The sequence below is a fragment of the Dromiciops gliroides genome, chromosome 3 (assembly GCF_019393635.1).
Source record: "Dromiciops gliroides isolate mDroGli1 chromosome 3, mDroGli1.pri, whole genome shotgun sequence".
Lineage (NCBI taxonomy): Eukaryota > Metazoa > Chordata > Mammalia > Microbiotheria > Microbiotheriidae > Dromiciops > Dromiciops gliroides.
In genome coordinates this window covers 287559892-287578410 of record NC_057863.1, presented here as the reverse complement: position 1 = coordinate 287578410, position 18519 = coordinate 287559892, and the positions used below count along the sequence as shown (strand labels likewise).

Here is an 18519-nt window from a genome sequence, read left to right as displayed (position 1 = left end):
AGCATAGTAGATAGAAAACTGCCCTCAAAACCAGAAAGACCTGGACTTATGTACCATTTTGATACCTACTAGCTGCAGCTCTGGGCAAATCACTTAACCTCTTAATATTCCAGGTAACTTTCTAAGTTACAGAGGTGTCTATCTGCTTTGGTAGTGGGAATTTCCTCAATTAACTTGGATAAATCCTGTCTTGATAAGTCTCTTTCTTAATAATAGCTAATATTATTAGTTCTTAATAGTAATTTGCCTTTGTATAGCACTTTAAAGTTTCCAGAGCATTTTCCAAATATTATTGCCCCCTTCCCTATTTTATAGATTAGTACAACAAAGCAGACATAAGGTCTAAGAATAACAAACTGAAATTTCTGATTTATTCCCCAAAGCACTGCCATTTACAGATTAGTAAAACAAAGCAGACAAAGGCTAAGTGACTTGCCCAGAGTCACAGGGCAGTTGGTATCTGAGGTTGGGTTTTGAACTTGAGTCTTTTTGATTTCAAGTCCAGCACTCAATTCACTGTACCACCTAGCTGCCTTTAAAAAGTCTTTGTTGACAAAAAGAACTTGCCCCATTTCTGACCTTTAACTGGGTGACCATGAGCAAGTCACTTTATTTTTGTAACCTACTTTGGTTTTATCTGTAAAATCTTGTTAATAATAATTGTATTACTTACTTTATTGGTAATTTTAAGATCAGATGAGCTAAAATGTTATATGCTCTTGAAACCTTAAAGCCCTACACAGGGTATACCCATAATCTTTGTACTAGTTTAAGAAAACTGTTTAAGTTTTCTGCTTATTATTGCTGTTATTGTTACAAATCCACCAGCACTTATTAATTAGCATGCTGGCTATTTCACATAGCTAATAAGTCGAATGATTCTTTTCCCTTCATCTGTCATGACTATGGTAGTCACATAAACTCCCTATTTTCTCACACTACTTAATTTGGTTGTGATTACTTAAATCCTTAATGCTGAAAATAGTTTTAATTCAGTGATCCCCTGAAAGGGTCCCCAGAGTACACTTTGAATACTGCTGGCTTAGAGCAATGACAGATTAAGTGATTTGCTTAAAAAAAAACACTTGAACCCTGTTCAAGTGGGTCTCCTTGACTATGAGGCTGTGTTCAGTCATTTCAGTTGTGTTCTACACTTTGTGACTCCATTTGGGTATTTTTTGGAGTGGTTTGCCATTTCCTTCTCTAGCTCATTTTAAAAATGAAGAAACAGAGGCAAAAAAGGTTAAATAACTTGCCCAGGGTCACATAGCTAGTGTATGAAAGCAGATTTGAACTCAGGTCTTTCTGTCATCAGGACTGGTACTCTATTCATTGTACCATCTAGTTGCCTTTAGCAGCTCTTTGAGTCTGATTTTCTGTATCACATGGCCTCTACATGTAAGAATATTAAAGTGAGACAAAAAAGAGGATAATGGAAAGACAAATTTTAAGAGCCTCCACCCATGTAGCAGGCAATGACCTCTCACTGATAATATGAATCTTGGTGTGAACACGGAGGCTAATCACTTATGAAGACCATTACTGAAGAAAGTAAAATAAAATTATCTGATTAGTATGTCATGTGGAGAGGATAGGTTGACATGTTTTTCTCATATTTCTTCATGCTTTTATGAAGCATGTAACAGGTCCTATATCCTTTAGTTCTAGAAAAATGAGAAATGAAAGGAAAAGCTCAGCCTAATGGGTATGCTTTACATACAAGGTTTGAACTGCCCAGAAAAAAATGTTATTTTCCATCTAGCTTTGTCAACCAACCACAGGGAGATATGATAGTGGAAGAAGAAAAGTACAGAAGTATAACAGAGCAGAGGAACTTGCCAGATTTGGTTTTTTCTCTTCAGATGAGCTTTAGGACATACATTTCACCTCTAAAAGGTAAGAATGATAGATAATATCATTTATGTGAAATACACATATGAACAGAGGCTTTGTTGCCTTTGAATCCATTGATAGTTTTTGATATGAATGTACTAGAGGCTGAAAACTCTGATAAAAAGCTCTATAATAATGCTGTGAGATGTGTACAAGTGTTCTCCATTTTATAGATGGGAAAATTGAGGCTCATTGAGGTTAAGCAATTTGTCAATGATTCCACAGATGGTAAATAGAAGAGATGATGTTAGAAAGATCCAAGTTCAAATTCCAAGTATTGTAGTCTCTCCATTATGACATACATACACTCATACACACACATACACACACAATCTACATAGCACATGTGACTTAGGAAAAGCTTAATAAGCTACTTATGTCTTTTGCTGAGTTAGCCATCTTACAGCTGCTGAATGCCATTTATCCTGGTTGTTGGTATATTTCAAGAGGACAAATTTATATTGCATGTCTTTAAATTTATTCTTCACTGAATCCTGGTCTTTGAGTAAAGGAGAGGAAGGAAGAGCTGGGTTCAAATCCTTCCTCTGACAAATAATGATATTAATGAGGAATCATTCAATCTCTCAGGCTTCTAGGCTACTCTCAGACACTATAAGCTACAGATGGGTTGCTGATATATATGTAAATGTATATGTACACATATATACATATAAAACACGAATGGTGTGTGTGTGTGTGTATATATATATATATATATATATATATATATATATATATATATATATATGTTGATATGTATTCCTTATACAGGTGTGTTGTTTCTATATAGATGGTGATATGTATAGGGTGTATGGATGTATGTCAAACTGGCAAGAATATATAAACACAACCATCGGAAAGGCCATTTAAAAAAATCCATTTCTGCATTACTCATCCTACAAAACACATCCATTATTCTTCAGTAAATCCAAAAGCCAAATTATGATTCAAAAGGACATGACTGATAATGTTCCCTAGCAGTCAGTCAAAAATAAACTTTTGCCAGAATTATGCCAGCCCTAGGAAAGAATGAGATGTTTGGCACTTGCTGTGATTAGCTATTTGACCTTTTCACTTAAGCATTGAAAATAAAACACTGATGTATTTTCCCAGTGCTTTATTTATTAAGGGAAAACTAATGCACAATGGTATTAAAAAAACCCAAAACAATGGTAGCTAAGTGGCACAATGGATAGGGTGTCAGGTCTGGAGTCAGGAAGTCTGAGTTCAAATCTGACTCAATACACTTGTTATGTGATCCTGGGCAAGTCACTTAACCCTGTTTCCTCATTTGTAAAATGAGCTAGAGAAGAAAATGACAAACCACTCCAGTATCTTTACCAAGAAAACCCGAAAGGATGTCATGAAGTGCCAGACATGACTAAAAAATGACTAAACAACAACAATGCCTATGCCCTTACAGTATAGGGTTTTTTATTCTACAGTTTTGACAAAAAGTCCAAAAGTCTTTAATATTTTTGTTGTACCAAATTGTAATTTTGTGAATTTCTCTGACCAGTGCTAATTGGGTACGCCACATAGGCTCATATCTGGAACTGGAAGAGATTTCATAGAAAATGCTGTCACTTTACATATGAGGAAACTAAGGCCCATGGTGCTTAACTGAGTTGCTCAAGGTCTTATAGGTAGTAAAGATCAGAAGTGATATTTGAACCCAACTTCTCCCACGAAAGTACTAAGGTTCTTTCCAGTGATCCTTGTTGTTCAAATCATTACAGGAGATGTTGGATGTCTCAATTTTTTTTTTCTTTTAAAAATATATTTTAGTGATGTCAACTTCTAACGCCACATTTATCTTGTTGGGGCAGGAAAAGGACATGTTCTCTCCACTTCAGAATGAGTCCTTCCTTGGGACCAACAAAAATAAACTGAGCAAAAACACATGATTCTTTGACTACATCTGACACTATAAACAACATTCTGCCAGAGAGTCCTCACCTTTCTGCTCTGAGGAGGTAATTATGTTTTATTATCTATTCTTCATAACTATCATTGTTTTTTTTTAAATTAGTTTGGTTACCTTTTAATTATTTTATTTGTTTATGTATTTGTATGATTTATTTCTTTGAGGCTAGAAGTCCTTATAACTGCCAGGCTGGAACACTGAAACTTAGCAGATCCCACAGCCAATCCAGCAAATCAGCAAGGAAATTTTGACCTACTTTTCCATAGGTATGTTTACCACAATTTAAGCAACCTCAGGGCTAAGGGCTTAGGGGGACATTGTATCATCTTAGCTCACCCTAATTCATTAATTCCTGAACTCATCACCACCAGCTTCAGCCATCACAGTAGCAGGGATTTCTGGCTCAGATTTTTAATAATTTAAAAAAAAAATTTACATTGCTATAATCATCAGGTCAATTGTTTTGTTTTTTTGTTTTTGTTCTTATTTTCAGAGTCAATATAAATCTTCCCTTGTTTCTCTTAATTCCTCATATTAATCATTTCTTGCTTCACAATAATATTCCATCATATTCATAATATGCCCTCTCATCACCTTCTCAATAGCCTTCCTCACTGACATCTTGCCCTGAAGAATCTTCTATTTTGTGTCTACTTTCCTGATTTGTAACTATCTCTCAACCACTACTTCACAAAAAGCTCCAGTCATGCTACACTTTGTGGCTTACTCCCGGAACAGATAGATCTTGCTTTACTCCCTCATAGACTCTCCAATGTCCTTATAGCTAAAGTTACACTTTCATCTCTATTCCTATTTTCAAAAACCATAATCAAATTAACTCCATCATACTTGCTGGATGAGAACCCTTCATCATTCCTCAACTTTTCCAGACCAAAGTACTCAGCCTTGGCCACATTCCTCTTTGTGTGTTGTCTTTTCCCATTAGAATATAAATTTTTTGCCAGCAAGGATTATCAGCTTTTCATATTTATATTGCTGCACTGTCACCCCCGCCCCAACAAATACTTGGCCCAAAGGAAGTGCTCATTCACTCATTTAGAATAATTTTTCCCATTCATCCATCATCATTGTTGCTAACATTTATATAGTACCTCCTATATGCCAGGAAGTGTGTTAAGTACTTTGATAATTATCTCATTTGATCCTCCCAACAACCCCTCAAGGTAGATGAGAAACAGAGGCAAACAGGTTAAATGATTTGGCTTGGTCATTTAGCCAGTAAGTGTTTGAGGCCAATTTTGAACTCAAGTCTTCCTGAGTCCAGACCCATTACTCCATGCACGTTTCACTGCCTAGCTGCCCCTTCGATCAATGACTATGTCTATTCGTCTTCTGTCTATAAATGACTGATCAAATTTTATAGTTGTTTAATTCCTTAACAAATGAGGTATACAAAGAGTATTAGGTATACTTCCTACTTCAAATTTGCTTGAAACTAGGAAGAAGGTTCAATCTTTAACTTCATTACTATTACTCTGAATTAATTTCTTTTAAATAATGTAGTTATTTTATACTTCCTTTAATCTAGTGGCTTCCAAACATTGGGATTTTATCCCCTAGGGGACTTCAGAGTTGCTGTAAAATGCCCTTAATTCATATGTAAAGAACCAAAAAATATATATACAGCATGACTCTGCAGATACATTTATTGTTCAGATAAGTACTGGGGCAGCCAGGTGGTTCTGTGGCTAGAGCACTGAACTTGGAGTGAGGAACACTTGAGTTCAAATTCTACTTCAGACACTTACTAACTTTGTGACCCTGAGCAAACCACCTAACTTCTTTATGCCTCAGTTTCTTCATCTGTAAAGTGGAGTTAATAATAACACCCACCTCACAGAATCATTGTGAAAAGCAAATGTGTTAATGTATATAAAGCACTCTGCATATTTTCAGGTGCTATATATAAATGCCAGCTATTATTAGTAGCCAACTGATGCTATATTGTTTACTAAAAAAATGCATTTAAAAACTTTACTGAAATGATCATAGTACTTTCTTTTTTTTTTTTTTTTTTGGTGAGGCAATTGGGATTAAGTGTTAAGTGTCTGAGGCCGGATTTGAACTCAGGTACTCCTGACTTCAGGGCCGGTGCTCTATCCACTACGCCACCTAGCTGCCCCGATCATAGTACTTTCAATTGCCATATAATATCCCAAGGAATAGGTTGTATTGATTTTTAAAAATATATTTAAAAGGAATTCTCATCCTAAAATAGCTTAGAAACCACTTTCCTAATTTGCTTTTAATCTGCATTTTCTGTGATTCACTAACAATCCACAATTCTTTGTTTTGAAACTGCTACCTGAATAGCTTGAACTAAAAATGTACTTAACACATCATTCAATAAGCACAATTTTCTTTATGCCTGAATCAAATAGTTCATGATCTTAATTGTGAAGCTACTTAATCCAAATTACCTTTATCAACATATTCAAAAGGCTCAAGAAGATAAAACTGTACTTCACTGGCAACAAATACATATTTTCTATTCTCCACCAAAAGAGATCATAAAGTAAATATAATCAGTTGACACTACAATGTTTTAGCATCTGAACTATTTCAGAAAATCAGATAAAACATACAAATATATTGCAACATGGCAGATTTTCTTTGAGGATTGAGCTGTAATAATAACCACCTTTCTGCATAAAATATAATTGCTACATATGCTGTAAGAACTTCTTTCAGAAGTTAGTTTCTAACTCTAATACCCCAATTATAAAATTTCATTCTGCCACAGATTATTTAAACTACCAAAAAATTCCCAGCATATTGACATGTACAACAGAGATTTCTCACCATAACATGGAAAACCAAGAACCTGCACTTTAAACTTGTTTCTCTACTAGCATTATAACAGAATTATGTTGGATATAAGCTCATGATATGTCAAAAACATCAGAATTTCTGGTTCTGGCACTCTACCTAGTCTGAACTTGAATGAGTTTAAAAGACATCAAAATTTAGAGTAGATAACTAAGTCTAAATGCCTTAAAAGGAAAAAAAAAAAGAAAATATGGAAAATAGATTGCTCAAAACTTACCTTAAGGTACCATCTGTATTTAGCATGATCCAAGTCATCAGGATGCTTTGTCTTATCAAGAAACTGCTCTGCTTCTGTTAACCATTGGTTAAATAGCTTCATATCATAATGAAAACGCCGCCATTTTTCCACAGATCTGTCAAACCTCCTAGGAGTGAAAAAATAGATACCATGAGAATGGAATGGATTCTATGAATAAAAGGATGTTTATAGTTGTTGATTCCATTTTCAAGGACATGATTACCTTATGGTTAGGGATTTTACTTTTATTTGTACTTTAAAGAGAAATCTACTTGCTGTTTTATGAACCCATCATTATGTCTCCCACCTCCTGCCTTTGTGTTTCCTGTACATAATATACAGTCTATTCCCATTGTCACTTCTTAGGAATCCTTAGTCTTGATCATGGGATCACTGAAAGGGATCTTGAAGGTCATCTGTCTAAATTTTCATTTTAAAGATGAGTAAAATGAGAGGTAGAGTGACTTGTCTAGGGTCAGACAGCTAGTAAGTGTCAGAGATAGGACTTAAAGGCTGACTTGAAGCTGCAGCCTTTTGTCTTTCAATGAATGTGAGAGGTAGAATTTGAACTCCAGATCCAGGATTCTTGTCATTGCCCCATCTGGTCTCTAAGGCTTGGTTGGGGTACTAAATCCTACAGGAAGTCTTTCCTGATTACTCTTCATTAATAGTCACCTCTTCCTGCTTTGTATTTACTTATTTTTTTGTTTACTAAACACCCCCAATAAAATGCACATTACTTGAGGGCAGTGCTGTCTTTTATGTCATTTTTCAATTCCCATTCTTAGCAAAATGCCCTGCACATTTTAAGTGCTTAGTAAACTTTTGTTGAATTATTGAAGCAATAATCTTCATTGAATGGGAAATGACTAAAACTAGAAAGGATTTCCCTTTCAATTTGAAAACACTTCTGGAAGGAAATAAAAATTACTTTGTAGTGCATTTCTTCCCCATGAAGATTGTTTTGTTTTGTTTTGAATCTTCCCCAAACTTGATGGTATTATATTACATTAAATTGTTTGGGTAGTCATTCATTTAATTCCAATTTAAAAAGATTTGGGAAGCAAAATCAACTTATAAAATAAAGTCTGTTTTGTGTCTATGGTAATACTGAAAGTGTTTTCATTAAGATCCTTAGGCATCCAGGGGCTATGAAGACAAATTATATCTAATTCATATGCTAGGTTTAGATGTAGGCAATTAACCAACTAATTGGTTATACTATAGTCTGAGCTGGGCAGTGAGTCTCCCTTTACCCTTTATTTTTTATTGTATCCACTAACAATTTTAATTAGGATACTGAAGAGACTCATTTAGTACAATGAGCTTATGATTCAGAAGATGAAAATGTCAAGAAGCATCTAGCTGGTCATCCATATTTAGGCCAGAGGAAAGACAAGGGTTGCCTTGGTGCCACCTTAAGCTTGAAGGACAGCTGAGGAAATGGGTCAAATTCTGATTTGGTCAGCTTCTTTGGTATCTAACTGAATAAGGAAACAAACTCCTGGAATTGATCTGTGTTTTTAGGAATCTATGGTGGTTTGATTCATTAGAGGCAATTGCATTATATGGTTATCTTCATGTGGATCCCTATCAGATGTAAATGGGGACTGGTCACTTAGCCCAGTTGTTATAAGTTTGCATTCTAGAAAAGTTCTGATGGAGTGCTTTGGAGAGAGCTTGGAGCATTCATAAATATTTTCTAAATGGTTTTGATATCCTAAGCATGCGGTAAGGAAGAACCTTTGTTGATTGGCTAAGTAGATTAAGTCTTATTCATCCCATTTTCTTCTTTGGATCTTTCTCTTGGAGGGGGGAGGGGAGTTAACTTCTTTTCATGTGACTTCTTTATGACTTATAAACAATACTATAAGGAGAGAGACCTCAGGCCTTTGCCCCACTGAAGCTGACATGTAGCCCATGAATCCAGGCCTCTCCCTGTACTTTGCCTACTTTAGAGTTTATTCTTTTAAGTCCAAAATATTGGAAGCTATGACCTTGTGAGTTTTGAAAGGTCAATAGAGCATATCATATGGGAGTCTGGGAGTCCAGGAGTCTAGGACCTGAGTCCATGCAGGTTTTGTGTCCAGCTCAGCATCAATGCCCAAAGTAATAAGGAGTAATTTTCAGGGATCCATCACAGCTATAGCTGAGACAAGGACTCATCTGGAAGCAAGGGATATGAACTTGATGGGACCAATGTAACATAGAAGCTGAGCTAAGCCTGAGTCCAATCTCAACAGAGATCTAGGAGAAATAGGGAAGAATGTGTCCTCGAAGTATCAGGGAAAATATGTGTATTTTTGTTCTTGCTCTAGCTTTGAAGATAGTATCCTTTAAAAAAATGGTACAACAGAAGTGGGGTTTCCATTCACCGGTGGCTTACACTATCAGAACAATACAAGAGGAATAGGGTTCAAATTAATAGCAGCAAAAAAATCATCCCAGCCTTTCAGAGTCACCTCTAGTCCCCTAACGGAAAGATGTAACTAGGCTGGTTCTAGCCCAGTGTACACGTGCTACACAGATTTCTAAACATCTTGATATTTTAAACATGTGAGTTGAAGACAATGACTATGAAACTTCAGAGACTCATCAAAAGTCTCTATTAGTTTGAAGATTCTGGGTTTTATAATTGCTTAAACAAAACAAAAGAAAACTCCCACACCTGTCAGGCTATTTAATGGACAATAGATGAAGGACTTACTCTTTTTTATCATCTTCCAAAGATGCTATGGCACAAGGTAGGGCATTGTGCTGGGTTCTAAATATTTGGCAGATTTCAATTATATTGATTCCAGCCCCCCCCTCCCCCCATACACACAGACACCTGCAAAGGGCATCATTTTTTATCAAAGTGTTTGTATGTGCATACACACACACATATATATATATACAACATATTCCACTGGACAAACATTCATTTTCTCTATCTGGGAAGGGGAGATAATGGTACTTAACCCCAAAACAAAGTATTAACAAAGTGAATGAGGTAAAAGTAAGTTTTGTGAACATCTGTGTGTGACTTGTTCAATTAGAAAAATAAAGACATGTTACTATAAGCTCAGCAAACCAATGTTTTGAAACAATGTTAATAAGTAACATCATCACTGTCATGTCAGAAAATGCATAATGATGGTGAAATAATCAATGAAATATTTAGCACACTAATCTGATGTGGATTAGATGAATAGAGATGCAGATAGAGATGATTTACTAAACTTAGAATTTAACTTCATGAAATTATTTCTTCTACCTGAAGTCAACTTCCTTCTCAATCATTCATTGTTCTCATTTTCTCACATATTTACTATTTGCTTAGAATGGCAAGAGCACTTTGGGTGGTATCACAGAAAATAAAAAGATTTAGTAAGATAGCTCCTGTTCTTATGGAGCTTATAGGCATATTTAGATGGAGCAGTAGATAGAGAACTGGCCCTGAAGTTGGGAGGACTTGAGTTTAAATCTCACCTCAAACACTTACTATCTGTGTGACCTTGGGCAAGTCACTTAACCCAAATTCCTTTAAACATTTGGGGACATCACCAGTCATCCTGATTTATATATACATACACATATATGCATATATACATACAAATATGGCAATATATATATATGTGTGTGTCTGTGTCTGTGTGTATGTATATACACATACATCATCAGTTGTCCTGATATGTACATACATACACATACATACATGTATGTATGTGTATGTATATCTACATACACACACACACATAAATATCTTGCCACTGGACCCAGATGGTTCTGGAGGAAAAAGTGAGGCTGGTGAGTTTGCACAGCCCTCCCTCATTTAAATCCAATTCACTGCAAGTCATGACACCACCCAGTCATGGTCCTCTTTGAGACTGAAGAACAAACTACAGTCTAGTGGGCGTATAAACCATAAACAATGATAAGAGTAGTGCTGAAATATATTAGAACTGCAAAACACATTTCTGTGAGTTTTGAGGAGGACACAGGAAGAACTGGCGGAGTTTACAGGGTAAGCTTCATGGAGGAGATAACAAGTGAATTGGGCTTTAAATGATGAGTGAGATTTCAACAGTCAAAGAAGGGCATGAAGAACTTTCAAACATAATGAAGAGCCCAAATAAAAACACCGATTAGAAGGTAGTTTTTTGGAGGAGGAAGAATAATAAAAGATGATCCCAGAAAAGAAGAGTAAGGCCAGGTTATGCCAGTCAGAGAAATGTGTGCCTTATTTAAAAAGTAAAAGCACACACTAAAGGAAACACAGGACTGGATTTCTCCATAAAGAAGATTCTGGCAACAGTATAAATGACAGATTCGAGGGGAGAAAAAGTAGAGGCCAGAAGCTCTTTTAGGATACTTGTTGTCATAGTTCAATTGGGTGGTCAGTAAGGCCTGGGGGAACAAAGATGAGGGTACAGATGTGAAAGATGTTGCAGGAGTGATTTTTACAAAACTTAGTAGCTGACCAGAGATGAAGGAAAGGGAAGAGTCAAAGATTGTCCTAGGGAATGAAATGAGTGGTTACCTGAGTGACAGTCTGAGAAGATTCACTTTCCCATAAGGAAGGCGGAAAAAGATAAGCATCTAGGATTTCCTGGACTTGTCTTGACACAATGAACACTGTATTCATTCTCTTAGAGTAAATAAGATACCACACTGGTGCAATGATCAGTAATCGAATTAGGTGGGATAATGAAAGGGAGTTTACTTTACGCCTAGATGAATATTGAGACCAGCAGAAGACAACAGTGCTAAGGGACATAAACTAGTTAGTTTGGAACAAGTTACAAGACTAGTTCATTTGAACATTTTGGGAACAATACTGTGTTTTTACCAAAATAGTAAAAAAATAAAAAAAATAAAAAAAAAACAAACCACCATTTGATTATTAAAACTGTTTTATTCCCCTCCTTTGTTCCTTTTTATCTTTATTTTATTTTGTTATCTTTATTTTATTTTTTGAGCCTGGTTCTCCCTATCTTTTTTTGGGGGGGGGCAGGGCAATGGGGGTTAAGTGACTTGCCCAGGGTCACACAGCTAGTAAGTATCAAGTGTCTGAGGCCAGATTTGAACTCAGGTACTCCTGAATCCAGGGCTGTTGCTTTATCCACTGCACCACTTAACTGCCCCCCCCCCACCTCCTGTTCTCCCTATTTTACCCAGGCTGGAAATGCGGCAGCAAATTGCAGATCTAATCCCATTATTAATTTGCAAGAGAGCTTTGACCAGCTTTGTTTAGGACCTGAGCTAATTTGCCCCTCCTTAGGAAATCTGAGACCCTCCTGAACCCAGGAAATCACCATACTGGTGCCTGTCTTAATGCAGACACTTGATTTGATGATCTTAGCCCATTATAACTGAAAATTCTAGAACTCAGTCTACCGCTCATAGCTTCCCCAGTAGCAAGGATTATAGGAAAACACCTCAATAACTGGCTCTTTCCTATGATGTGAACATTTTATATTCTTATTACTGAAGTAATTTATTCTTGGAAAACTAGAGTTCATCATCCATATTCTGAAACACTACTCTTAACGTTTTCTTATATTGTTCTTAATAAGGTTTTAGCAAATTAACAGTGATGACTTTGGCACTAAAGGTGGCATACGAATATCATCTAGGATATGTAAGACTGAGGACAAAATGCAGATCATATTCTACAGAAGGCCTTTCCAAGTTCTCCTTCCTCTACTGACTTCTTCCCTAAGCTTACCTGTCAGTTCTTTCAATATGACTATATAATTTCTCTGGGCCAAAATTCTTCAACGGCTACTTTAAAAAAAATTCTGGTTTAGAAAGTTAATTAAAAACAATATAGCTGAAACTAATAATTAAAATCCATGGATTCCTAAGTTTTTGATATCCTTTCTACATAAGAAAAACACACACACTAAGATTGCCAATGCTAAATCCTGCTTGTATATTAAGGAATAAATATTAGAATCCTAAAGATTGCTAAGTTGTTTTTTGTTGCCAATTTTAAGTTTTATATTACCATATCCATGATTTTCTGACTTTAAAATGCTTAAGAACATTTATAATTGTGTGTCTCTACTGAAATAAGGAAAATTATGCTCATCCCTGGAATAATAAAACAATTTGGGGCATTAAAACAAGCTTGTTATAGGGATATCAAGAACTCCTAGAAAGTAAACTTGATATACTTTTCTTTGCTGGAGATTTTCCTGGTAAAGTTTATTTGTATTGGAATGGTTGTTACTTCATTGGCTGCAGGAATCAGTTTATTGGGACTGTTACAGTACTGGATTCAATATGAGATAAAAGTACTATTTTCCACAAAAAGATTCTTTAAATGAAGATGTTTCAATTTGTTCCAATGAGATTCTATTCCCATGCTTGGAACTTCTATATAAAACATTAAGTTTTTCCTATGTCAGGTAGTTTCTACTTTGACGCTTCTGTTGAGTTTTGATTAATTCCAGTTTTCTTTCAGCTAACCTAGAGAATCCTTTGGTTCACTGATTAATGGCAAATTGAGTTGACTGTGTGAAATGCAGCATCTAAGAAACTCATTGTTTTCTCCTGATCCACTGCTATCAAAGTTTTGGCTGGTAAATTAATCACCAATTTATCATCAGCAGCAACATGGGTAATAGCCTGCCTTAGAATCCAAGTGGAACTTACAAATAGATTCAAGTTGTGTTATCAACCTCAATGTTAGAAGAGGTTCTACTTTTCATTGGCAGCAGGTCAACAGTATAAGGGGCAGGATTAGTTCTCTCTTGTCTTTAAAATTTCTAATATATAGTTTTATTGCTAGCTTCCTTGGTTAACTGTTGACTTCAGGCATGGAGGCATGACATAGAAATGATGAGGGATTTCAAACGGTCCAGATTTCTTGGCTTTGCCAAAAGCAAGCTGATTTTTTTTTTTTTTTAAGACATGAAGGAGGCGGCTAGGTGGCACAGTGGATAAAGCACCAGCCCTGGATTCAGGAGTACCTGAGTTAAAATGCGGCCTCAGACACTTGACATTTACTAGCTGTGTGACCCTGGGCAATCACTTAACCCCCATTGCCCCGTCAAAAAAAAAAAAAAAGACATGAAGAATACTTACAATTATCAATGTAATTCTAGCCAATGGGAAGGAATTAGTTACTGAAGTAGAAAGATGAAGTCAAGATAGATGGAAAGAAGCAACCTTTTGTAACATTGGAATGATGCCACCTGCTGGAGACTTACTGTAGAAAGGCTGCGCCATGAGGTGAAAGTCTCCGAGGGCAAGACCATGTGTCTTTTCTTTGGCATCAGGGAGTGATGTTTGCTTGTGGGAGGAAGAAAGGGGAGCCTGGCGCTCTGACTCTCGCTCTTTCATGTGGACTCTGGTGGAGAGTGGAGCTAGGAATACTCTCTCCCTTTAATAGATAGAGGAATCTAGGCCTTTCTCTCTCTTTTTACCAAATTCTTATTCTCCTTAATAAATGCTTAAAAGTCTAACTCTTGCTAAAGCTTATAATTTATTGGCAACCATTCATTAGATATTTTAGACAGACTAGCTAGAATTTTAACCCTTATACTTTTAGGATGTAACTTTTAGAATTTGTACTAGAGAATTTGAGGGAAGCTGGCTATGGGGTCAGTTGAATACAGATATCATAAGGTGATAAGAATCTATCCACAGACAGATATTAGTTACTGGTCTAAACATTCCCTCCACATGATTTTATAAGAATTACTAATTTGGGAAAAAAAAAGTCTTCTACTATATTGATCACTGAGAATTATATGCTGAAATGGTGGCTATTAGGAAAAGAACTAGGATTCGGAAACTAAATTGGTAATTAAGTTAATTGGTAACTTTTTTTTTTTTTAAACAAACCAAAACCAGATTTGGATAATCTTGTGCTGAATGCAGCTATTTTGGCTCTACCTCCAAATGAGGGTGTGGAAAAACAAATAAAAATTAGCAAGAAAGGGGGAAAAAACTTAATGAAAAGGAGAAGAGGTTGATGAAACAAGTCATTATTTAAAAATAAATGGGATTCTGAATCTAACTTGGTAGAAAGGGTAGAGCAAGAGAAGGGTCATGAAGAACAGACTGGGAGAAGAAAGCAGGGGAATAAAATCACCTAAATAGTAAGTCAACAAATGAACACTTATTAAATGCAACTATGTGCCAAGCAATGTGCTAAAATTGAGGATACAATGAAAGACAAAATCCCCCATTCTCAAAGAGCTTACAGTTAATAAAAATATAGAAATATATGCCACAAATAATAAATGTACAAAAGGTCAGGTATCATATAACATGTGTAGTTTTTATATTTAGAATATATTTTCATTGAGATTAGGATAATTCCTTACTAGCTTTGTGACCCTGGGCAAGTCACTTAACACTCATTGCTCCAAGCAATAAAATTTTTTTAAAAAAGGAGACAGAGATTAGGATACTTCATGCTAGTTCTTTCCTTACAGTTCAGCATAATTCACATTGTGTTTCATGTCAAATTGACACCAAGCACTAAGCATATCTATGTTTGTAATTAAACTATTAAGCTTATTCCATATATATATATATATATATATATATATATATATATATATACACTAAAAGTTTGGCAAATAAAATTTGATTTGATTAGTTTATCAAATGTTATAATAAGCAGTTCTATATGAGAAAATATCAAAAGTCTATACTTTGTGCAAAATATTTAACATCAGCAGTTATTGCATTACATTTACTTCATTGCATCACATTTATTTTTATATGACTTCTGTATTCCCTGAAGTTTTGAAGTATATGCTTTATGCACAATTATATTTAATATCAGTAATAGAACTTTACATTCAAATTTAAGGCATATAAAATTTAAAACTATCATTTTGAGGAATTGATGAAGCTTGTTAATGTCAGAGACAAAATATATTTTTGAATTTTCCACAATGTACCATTACCTATCTAATAATGATAATTTGTTCCCTCCCCAGAAAAATTTAACAGGAGTTGACTAAAATTTGCTGATTTTGCATGGTTATACTTGTAAATTGAATCTCTAGTAAGTCACCATGTTACCCAACTCTCTCTCTCTCTCTCTGACTCTGTTAATTGAAATGTCAAAGAGAGAAAAGGAAGCCAGCAGCTAGAGACAAGTAGGCACATTAAAAATAACATTAAGGGAAATCAATATAATTTAAAGTTTTAGCACCCATCACACCATATGATTTGAAGGGGGGGGGAAGATTTTCATCTGGCAGGAGGCATAAATGTAGAACCAACATAGTAAAAGAAATAAATGTGGAACAAACATATGTATAATAAATCTATTGATTTTTAAATTTTACAGATATTAAAACTCTCATTCACTATGCAAGAGGTACTGAAAATTGCATTGCTACTCCATTTACTTACAACATAACTCATTTCCTGCTGCTTTAAATCAAAGTCAGATTAGTTCTAGGGAGCACTTTGGTGTGTATGTTAACTCTTTCATGCCACTGAGGTGCCATTAGATTTACTATAATAGATTGAAATAAATTATATCCTAATGGTTATGATACTATTATCATTTTATATTGAATTTTGCAAGCACAGCACTTAACATGATTAGTCCACCCTTCCTCTCCACCCCCAAATTTGACCATGGTTAGAGTACATGGCCTTGAGTTTGGAGGGGACCTTGGTTTGGGTCACGTGTTTCAAACCATCAAGTTTCAATCATAGGCATAGTAAACAAGAAAGAGATAAACATCCTTTCCCACAGAGCCCTCCCTCTTGCCTGACTAGATAATACCAGATGTTTAAGGCTAGAGCTGAAAAAGGCCAGGAAGAAGTTGTTCTCCAAGAGAGTCAGAGTCAATGAGCATTTATTTAGCAACTACTTTGTACCAGCTACTATGTTAATTGCTAGAAATAAAGGCAAAGAAAGGCATGGCAGTCTCTACCCTACAATCTAATGGGGGGAGAAAACATTAAAAAAAAAACACTGAAAGGGATGAATAATAAAGGAGAAGTACCAGGCAAAAGGCCTAATGGAGTCCTGCTGGTGGGATGGGAAATTAATTTGAGAAGAGGTGAGTTAACAGAGTTGATTTCATCTTGTAGAATGAGTTTCTGGAGATCATGAAATCCGGCTGAGCAGCCAGGTAGGAAACTGGGAGATGAATTTCCTCAGGGCTCTCCCCAAATGGTGGAGTATCAGGGAGGATCTCTCCCATTTCCAACCTCTACCTTTCCCAGTTGGAGGGAAGAAATCATGGAGGGACCCCAGGGACAGGTAATGCTGTCAACTTATCTCCTTCCTGTACTGGTACAGAGGAGAGAGCTGACCAGGAGGGAGTCCTTCCTTAACATCCAACCAATGCTATGGAACCTTCCCTTCACAATGTTCACAGATCCCAGGCTCTTCCAGGCCCCCAGACTGTTTCTTATTCACTACTTTGATGAGACAGGGAACCACCAACTACAAACTTTCTGGTAATAGGGACGACCACCGGGTATTACAACCTGCCTGGCCACTACCTAAGAATTTATCTTTTGCCCTTCCTCTGAGTGTTCCTAACCCACATGCATGGTCATCTGCCCTATCCCTATACCCTTAGTTCCCTTGAGCCTTGCTAGGCTTCTCCTTGCTGATGTTGCCCTAAGCACCACCAGAGATCACCCACCCTACAGTGGAATTCTCCTATATGTGTAATCACCCCCAATTAGACTGTGCATTGTATTAGGGAGGGGACTGTCACACATTTCTGCTTGCATCTATCAACAGCATTTAGTGCAGGACTTGGCACATAGAAATGCTTAGTGTTTTTCATTCATTTATTTATTTTCTCTAAAAGATGTTTCATCTATGCTTCAAGCAGGACAAAGCAGTTCAATGCAGAGCACTTGCTTTACTATCAGACAGACTTGAGAGGGAATTCTGGCTCTCCTACTTACCCTCTGAGTCTCATTATCCTCAGCAGGACCTCCCATGATGCTTCTGATGCTTGCCCTACCTATCTCACAGGGTTGTTTGGAGGATGAAGTGAGATAACATGTGTAAGGAGCACTTGGTGAGGGTTAAGAGCTATAGAAATGTGTGCTGTTATTATTTTAACACCAAACTGTAACTCCTTAACAAAACAGATAACGATGCTAACTCTAATGGCTCTCCTGAGGGCCTAGATCAAAAGCTGAACTTGTCAGCATTTATAGAACCCTGCCTTGTTCTAGGAAGCAACTCACACCTGACAGTCCTTTTCTACTTACACTGGGAAGGTGTGACTAACACAAGGACATAAGACAAAAAAAAAAAACCTCTATCTTGAGATCAGTAGTCATACCCCAGTTATTCATCACCTCAGAATTTTTTCTGAATACTGAGAAAACATTACCTCATATCCAGCTGAATTCAAGCCTTGTGTATCACTAGATGCCACTACTTTTTCTGTACTCCTTCCTCAATGGGATCCCTGGGACACCCATTCTTCCCCAGACACACCAACCAGCATATGGGACCTGTTCATTCTACTGCTTCTGCCTCTGGCCCAGACTGGACCTCTGGATGCCAAATCTGACAGCCCTACATAGACTCTCGGAACATACCTATATCTTCTAACTTGACCTAACAACCATAGATTCTGATCTTGCCTATACCTTAAGGTCTTATGGCCAG

General features: G+C 36.3%; 1 protein-coding gene across 1 annotated transcript in view; it reads right to left on the bottom strand.

The window, feature by feature from the left end:
- Nucleotides 1–18519, bottom strand: part of DMD (dystrophin) — a 2325391-nt gene that overhangs the window by 1246508 nt on the left and 1060364 nt on the right. The window contains 1 exon segment of the mRNA XM_043994767.1: nucleotides 6888–7035. Within this exon segment, the coding sequence (XP_043850702.1) occupies nucleotides 6888–7035 (148 nt within the window).